This window comes from Ranitomeya imitator, chromosome 1 (assembly GCF_032444005.1).
Source record: "Ranitomeya imitator isolate aRanImi1 chromosome 1, aRanImi1.pri, whole genome shotgun sequence".
Taxonomy (NCBI): Eukaryota; Metazoa; Chordata; class Amphibia; order Anura; family Dendrobatidae; genus Ranitomeya; species Ranitomeya imitator.
Genome location: NC_091282.1, coordinates 303,175,266 through 303,191,610, shown reverse-complemented (window position 1 = coordinate 303,191,610; position 16,345 = coordinate 303,175,266). Strand labels below are relative to the sequence as shown.

At 47.7% G+C, this 16,345-nt stretch overlaps 2 protein-coding genes across 3 annotated transcripts in view; one reads left to right on the top strand and one right to left on the bottom strand.

Moving 5' to 3' along the window:
• Positions 1-10,864, bottom strand: part of RSPH14 (radial spoke head 14 homolog) — a 416,596-nt gene extending 405,732 nt beyond the window's left edge. Inside the window, exons 1-2 of the mRNA XM_069757622.1 lie at positions 10,784-10,864; positions 10,473-10,689 (exon numbers count right to left, since the gene is read on the bottom strand). Coding sequence (XP_069613723.1) covers positions 10,473-10,671 — 199 coding nt within the window. The 5' untranslated portion in view covers positions 10,672-10,689; positions 10,784-10,864. The remainder of the gene's footprint in view (positions 1-10,472; positions 10,690-10,783) is intronic.
• Positions 10,865-11,180: 316 nt separating this feature from the next.
• Positions 11,181-16,345, top strand: part of RAB36 (RAB36, member RAS oncogene family) — a 53,050-nt gene continuing 47,885 nt past the window's right edge. For both annotated transcript variants that reach the window (XM_069757575.1, XM_069757582.1), the window contains exons 1-2: positions 11,181-11,338; positions 13,824-13,915. In XM_069757575.1, the coding sequence (XP_069613676.1) occupies positions 11,279-11,338; positions 13,824-13,915 (152 nt within the window). In that variant the 5' untranslated portion in view covers positions 11,181-11,278. The remainder of the gene's footprint in view (positions 11,339-13,823; positions 13,916-16,345) is intronic.

Genomic DNA, 16,345 nt, shown 5'->3' with positions numbered 1-16,345 from the left:
TCTGCCGCGAATTCTGGAATCATCATTGTCCATATACTACGGGGACATGCATATTCTAGAATACCCGATGCGTTAGAATCGGGCCACAATCTAGTGTATATATATATATATATATATACAGTTAGGGCCAGAAATATTTGGACAGTGACACAAGTTTTGTTATTTTAGCTGTTTACAAAAACATGTTCAGAAATACAATTATATATATAATATGGGCTGAAAGTGCACACTCCCAGCTGCAATATGATAGTTTCCACATCCAAATCGGAGAAAGGGTTTAGGAATCATAGCTCTGTAATGCATAGCGTCCTCTTTTTCAAGGGACCAAAAGTAATTGGACAATGGACTCTAAGGGCTGCAATTAACTCTGAAGGCGTCTCCCTCGTTAACCTGTAATCAATGAAGTAGTTAAAAGGTCAGGGGTGGATTCCAGGTGTGTGGTTTTGCATTTGGAAGCTGTTGCTGTGAGCAGACAACATGCGGTCAAAGGAACTCTCAATTGAGGTGAAGCAGAACATCCTGAGGCTGAAAAAAAAGAAAAAATCCATCAGAGAGATAGCAGACATGCTTGGAGTAGCAAAATCAACAGTTGGGTACATTCTGAGAAAAAAGGAATTGACTGGTGAGCTTGGGAAATCAAAAAGGCCTGGGCGTCCACGGATGACAACAGTGGTGGATGATCGCCGCATACTTAATTTGGTGAAGAAGAACCCGTTCACAACATCAACTGAAGTCCAGAACACTCTCAGTGAAGTAGGTGTATCTGTCTCTAAGTCAGCAGTAAAGAGAAGACTCCATGACAGTAAATACAAAGGGTTCACATCTAGATGCAAACCATTCATCAATACCAAAAATAGACAGGCCAGAGTTAAATTTGCAGAAAAACACCTCAAGAAGCCAGCTCAGTTCTGGAAAAGTATTCTATGGACAGATGAGACAAAGATCAACCTGTACGAGAATGATGGGAAGAAAAAAGTTTGGAGAAGAAAGGGAACGGCACATGATCCAAGGCACACCACATCCTCTGTAAAACATGGTGGAGGCAACGTGATGGCATGGGCATGCATGGCTTTCAATGGCACTGGGTCACTTGTGTTTATTGATGACATAAGAGCAGACAAGAGTAGCCGGATGAATTCTGAAGTGTACCGGGATATACTTTCAGCCCAGATTCAGCCAAATGCTGCAAAGTTGATTGGACGGCGCTTCATAGTACAGATGGACAATGACCCCAAGCATACATCCAAAGCTACCCAGGAGTTCATGAGTGCCAAAAAGTGGAACATTCTGCAAAGGCCAAGCCAATCTCCAGATCTAAACCCAATTGAGCATGCATTTCACTTGCTCAAATCCAGACTTAAGACGGAAAGACCCACAAACAAGCAAGACCTGAAGGCTGCGGCTGTAAAGGCCTGGCAAAGCATTAAGAAGGAGGAAACCCAGCGTTTGGTGATGTCCATGGGTTCCAGACTTAAGGCAGTGATTGCCTCCAAAGGATTTGCAACAAAATATTGAAAATAAAAATATTTTGTTTGGGTTATGTTTATTTGTCCAATTACTTTTGACCTCCTAAAATGTGGAGTGTTTGTAAAGAAATGTGTACAATTCCTACATTTTCTATCAGATATTTTTGTTCAACCCTTCAAATTAAACGTTACAATCTGCACTTGAATTCTGTTGTAGAGGTTTCATTTCAAATCCAATGTGGTGGCATGCAGAGCCCAACTCGCGAAAATTGTGTCACTGTCCAAATATTTCTGGCCCTAACTGTATATATATATATATATATATATATATATATATATATATATATATATATATATTTGTGATTTTTTTTTATATAATTTTACAATTTGTGTTCACTTTTTAAATTTGTCCACTGTGGGACTTTTACTTCTGCAGGCTGATCGATTGTAAAGCATTGGAATGCAGCAGCGTTCCCATGCTTTACAAGCTGTCAGGGCTACACTGACCTCAGGTAACCATGGCATGGCAATGATCGGCCCCTCACGATGACGTCAAGGGGGCGCCGACTGGAGAGCAGAGGGAGCTCCCTCCCTCTGCATGCCTGCTAAATGCTGTGATCGATATCAATCGCAGCATTTAGTGGGTTAAGGTTTCGGGAGTGGTGCGGGCACCACTCCTGGTACTGAGTGCCGGGTGTCAGCTGTCAGCTGTGCCGTATATATACTGCAAATGTCAAGAAGGGGGTCAATGGTGTTGCAGCCTCTGTGGCCTCTCAGAAAAGGTGTGTATCTACTTTCAGACCATGTGACACTTAGATTGCACTCAACGGGACGCCTTGTCACTAAGCATGTGACTTATGAAGGTAATTGCTCGCACCAGAAATTTTAAAGGGGCTTCATCGCAAAAGGGGTGAGTACATATGCATCTGACAATTTTTAGTTATTTGATCCTATAATTAATTCCGACATTTTTCTCACTTCACTTCACCAACTTAGACCATTTAGCGCTAATGAATCACACAGGTTATAATGTAACAAAATAGGTAAACATCCAAGGGGGTGAATACTTTCATAAGCCACTGTACATTATCCCCACTGCTTTTAAGGGAAACCTGTCGGTAACACTACCTCTATGCAACTAGAGGTAGCGAAGAACACTGTAAAACATTATGAACGATGCCTCTTACAGCGCTATCCACTAGGCAGTTGAGCTAAACTTTGGCTCTTCATGATATACAAAATAGGTTCGTAAGTGCACTGTTGGCTTTAGCAGTCACCTTCAGTCTATCGCAATGTTCGAGAGAGTAGTGTTTTTTTTCTCATGCTAACTGTGAGTGGCTGCGAGACTCGGCTCACACCCATACAAGTCTATTGGTGTGTGTGAAACATAGGACTGCACTCAGATGTCATCCGAAATAGGTCGACTCACACAATATAGAAGATGGAAAAATTAAGTTCTCCATCTTGTCCGCTCTTGTGATCCAATTGTCGCATGCAAGAGAATTGGATTCCATTCAGCTCATGATTGCAGCAGAGTTTGAGCCGAGGGTCATTTGTATACAATTCTCTCGCATGAGGGAATCAATTGATGCTATACGCTAGTGTTAGCGAACCCTTAGTTGCATACTCCACAAATCTGGAAGTTATGGAGAAGTTACAAGAAGGAAGCCATTTTTGAATGCAAGCCATAAGAAGTCCTGTTTGTAGTATGCAAAAAGCCATGCAGGGGACACAGCTAGCATATGGAAGAAAGTACTCTGGTCAGATGAGACCAAAGTAGAACCTTTTGGGCTAAGTGCAAAACTCTATGTGTGGCAGCATCCAAACACCACACATAACCCTGAAAACACCATCCACACTATCCAACATGGTGGTGGCAACATTATGCCATGGTTATGCTCCTCTACAGCAGGGGCAGGAAAGCTAGTCAGAGTTGATGGGACGATGGATGGAGCTAAATACAGAGCAATCCTGGAGGAAAACCTGTTAGAAGCTGCAAAAAACCTGAGACTGGCTTAAGTTTACCTTTCTGCAGGACATTGACCTTAAACATACTGTCGGAGCTAAAATGGAATAGTTTGGATCAAAGCATATTCATGTGTCAAAGTCCAGACCTAAATCCCATTGAGAATTTGTGGCGAGACATGGAAATTGCTGTTCACAGACGCCTCCATCCAATGTCAGTGAAGTAGAGTTGGGTGGCAAAAAAAAAGCGGGCAAACATTTCACCCTCTGGATGTACAAAGCTGGTGGAGCCATACCCCAATGCAGTAAATGCAGTGAAAGGTGGTCCTACAAAGTATTGACTCAGGGGGACAAAATGCTTGTTTGTCGGTTGTAATTATCTTTTGTACTGCACAAAAGATCACCGTTCTTGGCAGTGCATCGCTCTGTGTAAACAGGACTTGCCATGCTGAAAACAATGGCAGCCTGTGCAAACTGAGCAATAAATTAGTCATTTTTCAATATGTATCTGAAGTCAGGTCGGTGGTTGTTTAACAATGGGCATCACATGGTGGGGATGAACCTTATCAAAGGTTAAACCTGTGCCAGTGCAAGCTCCGTATTCCTAAGGTGCACTGTGGGCCACTTCATCCCTCTCAGCCCATATGGATAGAAAACATTGTACAAACAGCACATTTCTTACAGTTTTCTGTTCTCACCATTTGGGGTGTTAGATACATTTAGAGGTTATCTTCTATACTAATATCCAATATATAAGCAAGCGTCAGGTTACCTGTTACTGCAATGAGATACACCTTAGGCTAAAGAAATGTTTAATAAAGCTATAGCACTGTGGTCGTAACAATGTAAGCGGTCATAGGTAGAACACGGAAAGGTTTGGAGCATTTTCAGTTTTCATTGTGAATCCCCAATAAAGGAAAAGCTCTAGGAAATTAATGTGCACATAACATCGCCACCTAGTGGTGGAAACAAAAATCACATGTGGCTGTTACTAGTTAATTCGCAATTCTGTTTTGCACATGGTGAAAAGCAAGGATATCAGTATTTTAAGTATAATTTTTAGGCAATCATACTCCCACATTGAGTTAGCGGAAGGTATTGAGAGTGTGTTATCAGGATTCCTCTTTGCATATTTCTGTGACAGTTCTGTGTGCCCTCTAAAGGCCCTGACCATCATCATCGTCTAATCTGAGCCTGACAATCCTGTGCCTCTTTGGCTGATGTGGATGACGTCCGGCATCATACACATCAAGCTGCGGAGCTGAAGCCTGGCACATGTGCATTTCAGACTGCACTATTCAGGGCAGTGGAAACAACTGGCGCACTTGGCAGCATGTCCCTCGTGGACTTTCTGCACCGCTAGGCATGATATGGACGGCCTGTGGACTACGGAAATATCTATCACCAACATTGATCTGTGAGTGATAATACTGTAGGAGAGATTTCGCTAAATGCTTTGTTACATTTATTTCTGCCAAATGTATCAATTCAACACTTGAGGCAGGAAATTGTTCTCCAGCTTTTACGCCACCTTGTAAGGGTATGTACACACGATCCAGACGTTGCATACTTGTGCAGCGTCCAACCCGCAGCTTCCAGATGTTACAGCATAGTGGATGGGATTTCAAGAAATGCCAAGTCCACTTTACGTCCAGAGACACCTACGGAGACGGACATGCGGCGCATCTTTCCAGACCGCAGCATGTCAATTTCACCTATAGAATGTATTGAACGTGGTGAATCCGCATGTTTCAGTGAACTGTGAGATAGCGCTCCTTGAGTGTGTTGGGGAACGGAACACTTGCTTGGCAACGGGATTAATGCACCCAGAAACGGTTTCTCACTTAATCATACCATCCGGTTTATTTAAATGCAGCATAAATCAGATAGAGTACAGTAAGTACTGTTACATCCACGAAACATAATAAGACACCAGTCTGTCCATGTAGCAGATACACCTTTCTGCCTACTTGCAACCCCCTTGTCTGAGGTTACCTTCCAGGAGCTCCACTCCACACGCTGACTCCTTGTCAGTCCTGGCTTCCAGGGAAGCTGCCTTACTGGGATCACTGTCCCGGATGATCACTTGCTCAACAGGTTAAACTCGACAGTTCCAGACCCCCAGAAGGTCGGTAGCTTCCCCAATGCAGTTAGCCATCACAGACTCTGCAGATATATGGTCTCAGCATGTGCTATTCAGGAAGTCTCCACTTGCAGGACCTTCCAACACAGAGACCATCCTGGAACATGGCCTCACCATGTGCTCTTCAGGAAGTCTCCACTTACAGGAGCTTCCAACACAGACCATCCTGGAACATGGCCTCACCATGTGCTCTTTAGGAAGTCTCCACTTACAGGAGCTTCCAACATAGACCATCCTGGAACATGGCCTCACCATGTGCTCTTCAGGAAGTCTCCACTTGCAGGACCTTCCAACACAGAGACCATGTGATCACACCACAGTCTCACGATATCATCTGAGACACACTCCTTGATGGGAGGTAGGTGGTTGGCCAGACCCACCCAGCTCTCCGACCAACCCTGTAGGCTAGTGGTGGGCAGTCCGACTCTTTTTGGTGATCCGGCTCTTTTGGCTCCGCTCACCAAGAAGAGCTGGCTCTTTTGGATCCTAAATGGATCCCTATTAAATATGCGTTTAAATATGTGTTCACATATTGTGAAATTACGTGAATGTGGCCAAAACTCCGCTCACCAATGGCCGAAACTCCGCTCACTTGGGCAGCCAATTAAATTGATAAATGGGCGTAGTTTGTGTCAGGTGGGCGGAGTTACATCCGGCGAACACCAGAATTTTATGCCCAGTGAGAGCCATTCAGAGAATTTGGTGGCTCTCACTGGGGTGCCGGCTCCCATCGTTCGCAGCACGGAGTCGACTCTTTGTACCGGATCGTTCACGAACGACCCATCAAAACTGTAAGCCCAGCCCCTTACAAGCTAAACAAAGCTCATGGAACTACAGGTCCCAGAACAACATTTCAGGCTTACAGTGCAGAGAACCTCCTAGTCTGCGACACATACCGGTCACTCACAACAACGCCGGTCACTGTCTCACAGAACACATGCAGATTTACCTGTGTTAAATAGATAGCAGCGCTTTAGACGCAGCGGACATGTGCCGCATCCAAAGCGCTGCCACTTCCAGATTGTGTGCACCCGGCCTGACTGGTATTTCAACTTTAATAATTTACAGGTATTAAAAAAGGTTGATAAAATGACAGACCAGGAGCACAAAGGCTAAATACTGGGGCAAACATGTCATAAACAGTGTTGAGCATTCCGATACCGCAAGTATCGGGTATCGGCCGATACTTGCGTATCGGAATTCCGATACCAAGATCCAATACTTTTGTGGTATCGGGTATCGGTATCGGATCCATAGTGAGGTGTAAAATAAAGAATTAAAATAAAAAATATTGATATATTCACCTCTCCGGCGGCCCCTGGACATCACCGCGGGTAACAGGCAGGCTTCTTTGTTTAAAATGCGCGCGTTTAGGACCTGAGGAATGACGTCGCGGCTTCTGATTGGTCGCGTGCCACCCATGTGACCGCCACGCGACCAATCAGAAGCCGCGACGTCATTCCTCAGGTCCTAAATTCCTAGAATGAGCGCGTTTAGGACCTGAGGAATGACGTCGCGGCTTCTGATTGGTCGCGTGCCGCCCATGTGACCGCCACGCCGACCAATCAGAAGCTGCGACGTCATTCCTCAGGTCCTAAACGCGCGCATTTTAAACAAAGAAGCCTGCCGGTTACCCGCGGTGATGTCCAGGGGCCGCCGGAGAGGTGAATATATCAATATTTTTATTTTAATTCTTTATTTTACACATTAATATGGATCCCAGGGCCTGAAGGAGAGTTTCCTCTCCTTCAGACCCTGGGAACCATCAGGATACCTTCCGATACTTGGTGTCCCATTGACTTGTATTGGTATCGGATATCGGTATCGGCGATATCCGATACTTTTTGGGTATCGGCCGATACTATCCGATACCGATACTTTCAAGTATCGGACGGTATCGCTCAACATCATAAATAATCCAGAAAAGAAAACCAATGCAAACACACAAAGCGCAGCTAACAGTGGTGCAATAAGAATGATAAATCCCACCTATATAACGGTTTAGTGGATGGAAGCAGAGAAGTATGAAGGCTATTTAGCACATAATAAAAAGTCCCTGTCATAGGTATCAGAAGGTATTTGGACGGCGCTGGCTTAGGCTACTTTTACACTAGCGTTGTGTGACAGACGTCACAATGCGTCGTTTTGGAGAAAAAAACGCATCCTGCAAAGTTGCCCGCAGGATGTGTTTTTTTTCCATAGACTTGCATTAGCCGATGCATTGCGACGTATGGCCACACGTCGCATCTGTCGTGCGACGGATGTGTCATGATTTTGGCGGACCGTCGGCACAAAAAAACGTTGCATGTAACTTTTTTTGTGCTTCGTGTCCGCCATTTCTGACCGCGCATGCGCAGCCGAAACTCCACCCCCTCTTCCCCGGACATTACAATGGGGCAGTGGATGCGTTGTAAAACTGCATCCGCTCCCCCGTTGTTCATTTTTTTCGCAGTTTGCGTCGGTACGTCGGGCCGACACATGGTGACAGCCCCGTACCAACGCTAGTGTGAAAGTAGCCATAGAAATCAATATATGGAAGCGCGGAGAGACCCTGCCGAGTACAGCGAGCACACCATACTGCAATGCTGGGGTTCAGGGTCTATACTATAGAAGTAGATTGCTTGGAACTGTGAACAAATGTCTTGTGCCTCGGCTCAATGGTGACAGCTAATGGCGGCTCCATGTGGATGACGGAGGAGGATTAAAATGGCTTCAATGGGAGATGAAACTACGCTTTATACTGGGGCTAGAAAGACACACATCTCGTAGTTTTCCGGAGCTTATTTTCCCAGTTACAAAATATTAAACTTCTGGAACAAATGAAAGATTGTTGTCTAAAAAGCAAAGTCTGCCGTGCGCACACCGTCACGATTCCCGAGTGTGCCCCGTGCAATAGGGCGATTTGCACACTTGCTGTCACGGGCCAACTAGTCTCAAAGCTTTTCTCAATAGAAGAGAATTGAGCAGCCGGTATGAGTATGACAATGGTATACATGCCGGCACGTGTCCACCCACCCACACCGGGAGTGTCGGGAATCATGGCACAGTCACATAGACTGACTGCAATGTACTAGGTCCACGCCACCCTTTGGTTGAAGTGAAGAATATGTTATTGCTGTCAGCATGTCACGCTCATGGGTGCCACACTTTACAAGAGGAAGAAATGTTACCGTCCTCCCGGCCCCTAGGAGCGCTGTGGTGCAGGCTCAGGGAGGAGGCTGACGGCACACTGGAGTGACTGCAGACATTGCTTCTTAGACAGGACAATCCCTTTAATATTCTAACTTGAGAAACATCTTTTGCACAATAAAAGTACAAAGATCTGTAACCTTTTCAATTTCTCCATTGACAAAGTCTCATAAGAACTTATTTTTTGAGGGGAGCTGCCTCTGTAATAGCATTATGTGTGATGTGACAGGTAACGCAGACTGAAGCATGCAGGTGGTGACATGACAGCACTGGTGTCATCACAGTCTATGGCCATGCACGAAAAAGCCAGCGAGTGATGGAGTGGGCACTGCCATTGTGCCCTCCACATTACAACACCATGAATGGCAGCTCACAGCATACTGTCACACTGTCAGGTGGAAGGAAGTTAGAATCCGACCCCGAGGTTATAACGCCAGCTCTACAATGTCTTGGTAAGATCTTCTTTTGTAAATTATATTGAAAAATGAGACACACATTGATAAGTACCAGCAGCACAATGACCTTTGGCGACATGCACTGTGTAAGTAGGTGCGGCAGATAGATGCACTAACTATATAGAGCAGGTTCAGGAGTACTATGATTGGAGCTAGTCAATTGCGACAGCGGGGTTTAAGAGGTTAGAAACGGGGGAAGCATTTGGATGTCCATCGGACCCCCCACAACACCCTTGCGGGATGCCAATGGGTTGTGATGGCACCTGGAGGCCTATTGAAGGCCCCTATGTCTGGCCAGTGGCTGGCTTTCATAAAAGACCAGTAATTATGCAATATATTGTAATACTACAGGATAGCAATGTATTCTAAAGGCAGGGTAGCAATCACAGGTTCAAGTCTGCTAAAGAGATTACTAAAATGCATGACAAAATATTGTGAAAAAATATAAAGAAGACAACAACAAAAACAAAAGATTTAAAGGGACTCTGTCACCTGAATTTGGAGGGAACAATCTTCAGCCATGGAGGCGGGGTTTTCGGGTGTTTGATTCACCCTTTCCTTACCTGCTGGCTGCAATATTGGATTGAAGTTCATTCTCTGTCCTCCGTAGTACATGCCTGCACAAGGCAATCTTGCACAGCACAGGCGTGTACTATGGAGGACAGAGAATGAACTTCAATCCAATATTGCAGCCAGCATGCAGCCAGCGGGTAAGGAAAGGGTGAATCTAACACCCGAAAACCCCGCCTCCATGGCTGAAGATTGTTCCCTCCAAATTCAGGTGACAGTGTCCCTTTAAGTGCAAAAATGAGGTTTTCCATCAATTTGTAAGCGTTGGCAAAGAATAGAGCATGTAAGAACTAAAATCCAGAAATCCTCACCCTGGCCTGCACCCCTCGGCTCCAGTGCATGAGGGGTCCCTGCTGCTTCTGCAGAGGTCATGCCCCACTTATCGCTTACGTGACCGCTGCCAGCAATCATCGGCTTTGGCCGTCCCGTCAGACATACAAACGTCACCATGGGGACCAGTGATTGCCTGCAGGGGTTATGTGACTGCAATCACTGCAGACCTCTAATGGCCCCGTTCATCTCCATGGACGCGTGTTCGCGGACCACGAATGGTGATCTCTTGGGGGCGCACATTCTAGGCCATAAGGAGATCCCAGGGATTTATCGTGTGGAATTAGATTTTTTTTTGTCTCCCAGACACATTTTACCCAAATAACTCCTAGAAGACGTGAGCTCGCGACGTACCCAGTTGTACGGCCTGGTAGACGTTCTCCGGATCGTGCAGCAGGTCACACACCGCCATCAGTGCCCGCTGCCTGGTGAGTAGGGCGGGCTCCCTCAGCTCCTCGTTTAGCTTGGGTAATGCCCTGTCTCCAAAGGCAACAGCTGCTTTAGTGGGGTCGATGTTAGGGGGCAGGTAGGGGGAGCTCCTGGCAGCAGCCATTGTACAGTCGTCTGTGTCCTAGGGGAAAAGCAGGGGGTTACTGGGTGACACTGCGCTGCCCGTCCTGCAGGGGGCACACGGCGGGGTACGAGTCTCTCTGTTAGGGGCTCACCCGTCAGCTGTGTCCGACCCCAGCACCTGCCCGCACTCCGCAGCCTGACACAGGACAGCGTGCTACGGTTACCAGGCAACCAGGGGCCGAACGCGGCGTGCGCGGTGTAGAATACTACTTTACGTAAGCGTAGAGCATTCTCTTCTGCTAGCTACGCAATAAGCGCAAACAGGAAAATGCGCCTCTCTCATTACCGCAGTGATGGGACCGCCCGGTGCTTGTACACGTCTGGCACTTTTACCGGCACGTGTATAAAACAGGAGGCAGCCGGTCCGGTCATACTCACCGAGGAAAACCGTCCTAGAAAGTTAGTGTGTAAGCCCCGCCCAATAACCGACTCTACTGTCCCTCCCCCACGCCGTCTGTTACCTTCACACCACGCCCATAGCTTGCCAGCCGTTGTCTTGGTAACGCTGCCCTGACAAATCCGGTACCCCAGAACCGTAACCCGCCGCGTCCCCAGAGGCCGAGCCAGAAGGGAGCTGCCAGCCCAGCATGCAGAACCAGCCGGTGTCCCCGGTCCCCAGAGACAGGCTCATCTGCTACATGCCCAAGGTAGGTAACCGCGGCGTCCGCCCGTGTGTCCTGTGTGCACTGTGCTCAGCGATCGTCACCCTGTGTGTCCTGTGCTCAGCGATCGTCACCCTGTGTGTCCTGTGCTCAGCGATCGTCACCCTGTGTGCACTGTGCTCAGCGATCGTCACCCTGTGTGCACTGTGCTCAGCGATCGTCACCCTGTGTGCACTGTGCTCAGCGATCGTCACCCTGTGTGTCCTGTGCTCAGCGATCGTCACCCTGTGTGTCCTGTGCTCAGCGATCGTCACCCTGTGTGTCCTGTGCTCAGCGATCGTCACCCTGTGTGTCCTGTGCTCAGCGATCGTCACCCTGTGTGTCCTGTGCTCAGCGATCGTCACCCTGTGTGCACTGTGCTCAGCGATCGTCACCCTGTGTGTCCTGTGCTCAGCGATCGTCACCCTGTGTGTCCTGTGCTCAGCGATCGTCACCCTGTGTGCACTGTGCTCAGCGATCGTCACCCTGTGTGCACTGTGCTCAGCGATCGTCACCCTGTGTGCACTGTGCTCAGCGATCGTCACCCTGTGTGTCCTGTGCTCAGCGATCGTCACCCTGTGTGCACTGTGCTCAGCGATCGTCACCCTGTGTGTCCTGTGCTCAGCGATCGTCACCCTGTGTGCACTGTGCTCAGCGATCGTCACCCTGTGTGCACTGTGCTCAGCGATCGTCACCCTGTGTGCACTGTGCTCAGCGATCGTCACCCTGTGTGTCCTGTGCTCAGCGATCGTCACCCTGTGTGCACTGTGCTCAGCGATCGTCACCCTGTGTGTCCTGTGCTCAGCGATCGTCACCCTGTGTGTCCTGTGCTCAGCGATCGTCACCCTGTGTGCACTGTGCTCAGCGATCGTCACCCTGTGTGCACTGTGCTCAGCGATCGTCACCCTGTGTGTCCTGTGCTCAGCGATCGTCACCCTGTGTGCACTGTGCTCAGCGATCGTCACCCTGTGTGTCCTGTGCTCAGCGATCGTCACCCTGTGTGCGGTGCAGAGTGCAGGCTGCTGTACCCAGAGTGCCTGAGTCAGAAGGTTACTGCTCCTCTTTCCATTATTCTCATCTGCACTGCTGGTGCTTTACAATTCTCTACACCAGAGACAGATTTTATGCTATTGTTTACAGCTGGTTGCCTAGGTTACCGTCTACTGCTGCAGGGTGTTAGAGGTGGCCGAACATGTGCAGTGCTTTCCTATAGAGCTTGTAAGCACTGCTCTGAAGCTGGCGGGTCTCTTTAGCACTTTTAGTTCACTGATCCAGCCATATTAAAGTGAATCTGTCAGCAGGTTTTTGTTACCTCCTCTGACAGCAGCATAATGTAGGAAAAGAGACCCTGAATCCAGTGATGTAACTGGGTGCAGCATTTGTGACAGAATCAGAGCCTTTAGATTTAACAATGCAGCAGAGCTAACCCCGCCCACATCACAGTAGCCCCGCCCACACCAGGCTCTCTATATACAGTGAGCTGCTTATCATAGGAGGGTGCGAAGGCGGGCTAGCATACACACACCAGCTAGTCACAGCAATGTTAATCACTAACTATTTAAACCTTCAGTCTGAATAAGCAACAGCACACAGCCAGACATGCGACACATCATTGAGTTCAGTGTTTTAACCCCTATCACACGCTGAGCTCAGATTACATAGCAAAAACTTGAATACAGATTCCCTCCAGCGCTCCGCAGGCAAAGCTGCCTCGAAAAGGAGCATCTGAGACAGCACGGCAAATTGTTAATCAAGCAGGAGGTTGGGGAGCAGTGCGCCTGAAGAATGACAGTGAGACAACCTATGGGGGTGCAGTCAGATTTCCGTATAATGCCCAGTCTAGCCACGGCTCTCCTGACCCGAGCTCCTATATAGTGAGGAGTAATGCTTCTAAAAGCAAAAGAAGTCACACTTTGCCCCAGATTCCTCACTCCGCTCCAGCTCTGCCACTTCCAGAAGAGATGACTGTCCAGCCACCAGGCACCTGATCTTTCTGTGAGGTAAAACAAGTTTCTAAACAGGCAGGGAAATGTTTCACCTCACAGAAAGACTCACTCGTGATCCCGTACTGTAATATCTGTATACTCTTTTTCTTCCCTGCCCAGGAGCTGTGCTATCATCAGACAATGTTCCTGTACAGTCAGACACGGCCATTACACAGTACACAGCAGGGGCACATGTATAAGATTATCTCAGCACAGGGACATTGTATTTAACACATCCAATTGTGACACTTATTTATTACAAGCTCCATTGATTAGAGTGTACTTTATGGGAAAGCCCTTTAAGTTTTACGGAAGCAGGAAACCCCTTTAAACATCCTAGGTTTCGGTCTGTATTAGGGGGACTGACCTTGCAGGAGGCTGATGTGCCGCTTTTCGTCTCCCTTGCCGCAGCGTCCTTAACCATTGCCTGCACACCATACCGGCTCTATTGTCGAAATCTCAGGGAATGTGTTCTCACCAGATTCTCCACGCTTTCTCCCTTTCAGTGTTACACAGCAGAGTCTTGCCTCCAGTATAAAACTCATTTTGATGCGGTAGTGAAGAGCGCTTGTCAGCAACGCCAGGCCGGAAACTTTGGGTGAGGTTACATTTTAATCTATGCTAGAAAAAACCTAAGCTGGGTCACACCACAAATTGTGTCGCAGGTATCTCATGTCATTATCATGTCTGTGACTTCAAAATGATACCATAAGACATGAGTTATATGAGTTATTATTATTATTTATTGTTATATCGCCATTTATTCCATGGCGCTTTACATGTGAGGAGGGGTATACATAATAAAAACAAGTACAATAATCTTGAACAATACAAGTCATAACTGGTACAGGAGGAGAGAGGACGCTGCCCGCGAAGGCTCACAATCTACAAGGGGTGGGTGAGAATACAGTAGGCGAGGGTAGAGATGGTCATGCAGCGGTTTGGTCGATCGGTGGTTACTGCAGGTTATGGGCTTGTCGGAAGAGTTAGGTCTTCAGGTTCTTGTTGAAGGTTTCGATGGTAGGTGAGAGTCTGATGTGTTGTAGAGGGTTCCAGAGTAGGGGGGATGCACGAGAGAAATCTTGTATACGATTGTGGGAAGAGGAGATAAGAGGGGAGTAGAGAAGGAGATCTTGTGAGGATCGGAGGTTGCGGGTAGGCAAGTATCGGGAGACAAGGTTACAGATGTATGGAGGAGACAGGTTGTGGATGGCTTTGTACATCAAGGTTAGGGTTTTGTACTGGAGTCTCTGGGCAATGGGGAGCCAGTGAAGGGATTGACAGAGGGGAGAAGCAGGGGAATAGCGGGGGGACAGGTGGATTAGTCGGGCAGCAGAGTTTAGAATAGATTGGAGGGGTGCAAGAGTGTTCGAGGGGAGGCCACAGAGCAGGAGGTCAAGGCGAGAGATGATGAGGGCGTGGAATAGGGTTTTTGCAGATTCTTGGTTGAGGAATGAACGGATTCGTGAAATATTTTTAAGTTGAAGTCGGCAGGAAGTGGAAAGGGCTTGGATATGTGGTTTGAAGGAGAGATCAGCGTCAATGATTACCCCGAGGCAGCGAGCTTGTGGGACTGGGGAGAGTGGGCAGCCATTTACTGTAATGGGTAGGCTGGTTGGGGGGGGGTTCACGTGAGATGTGGAAAGATGAATTCTGTTTTGTCCATGTTAAGTTTTAGAAATCTAGCGGAGAAGAAGGATGAAATGGCGGATAGACATTGAGGGATTCTGGTTAGTAGGGAGGTGATATCTGGTCCAGAGATGTAGATCTGTGTGTCGTCAGCGTAGAGGTGATACTGAAAGCCATGAGATTCTATGAGCTGTTCCAGGCCAAAGGTGTAAATGGAGAAGAGCAGGAGCCCTAGGACTGAACCTTGTGGGACTCCGACAGATAGGGGGCGAGGTGAGGAGGTGGTGTGTGAGTGGGAGACGCTGAATGTCCGGTCTGTTAGGTATGATGAGATCCAGGATAGGGCCAAGTCTGTGATGCCAAGGGATGAGAGGGTCTGTAATAATAGGGAATGGTCCACTGTGTCAAAGGCAGCTGACAGGTCCAGGAGGAGGAGGACAGAGTAGTGTCGCTTGCTATTGGCGGTTAAGAGGTCATTGGTGACCTTAGTTAGGGCAGTTTCAGTAAAGTGGTGTGACCGGAAGCCAGATTGTAAGCGGTCGAAGAGGGAGCAAGAAGAGAGATGGGAAGACAGTTCAAGGTAGTCGTGTTGTTCCAGTAGCTTGGAGGCATAGGGGAGAAGTGATATAGGGCGATAGCTAGATACAGAGGATGGGTCAAGAGAGGGCTTTTTGAGGATAGGTGTGATGGAGGCATGTTTAAAGCTTGAGGGGAAAACACCAGTCGTTAGTGATAGGTTGAAGAGATGGGTTAGGGTTGGGATGAAGACTGTGGTGAGGTTTGGGATGAAGTGGGATGGGATCGGGTCAAGTGCACAGGTGGTGAGATGTGATCTTGAGAGTAGAGTGGAGAGTCGATCCTCTGTAATGGTGGAGAAGTTTGTTTTGGAGGTGGAGGGCTTGGAAGTCGGGAGGAAGGGCTCTGTGGGTTGTTGACCAAAACTGTCTCTGATGTTATCAATCTTCTGATTGAAAAATGAGGCAAAGTTTTCAGCTGAGATGAGTGGGGAGGGAGGAGGTGCTGGGGGACGGAGGAGAGAATTGAAGGTGTTGAATAACTGCTTAGGGTTGTGAGACAGGGAGGATATGAGAGATGAGAAGTAGGTTTGTTTAGCTGTGGCGAGTGTGGTCTTGAAAGTAGTGAGGGACTGTTTGAATGCGATGAAGTGCTCGTTGGAGTGGGATCCTTTCCATCTGCGCTTAGCAGCCCTGGAAGCTCGCCTAAGTTCTTTGGTCAGGCTGGTGTGCCTGGGCTGTCTGTTGATTTTGCGAGCTTTGGTATGTGTAAGTGGGGCAGCAGATTCCAAAGCTGCAGCTATTGTGGTGTTATATAGAGCGGCAGCGTCATCCACATTGTGTAAGGAACTTATATCTGTGAGAGGGAGGAGGGATTTAGAGAA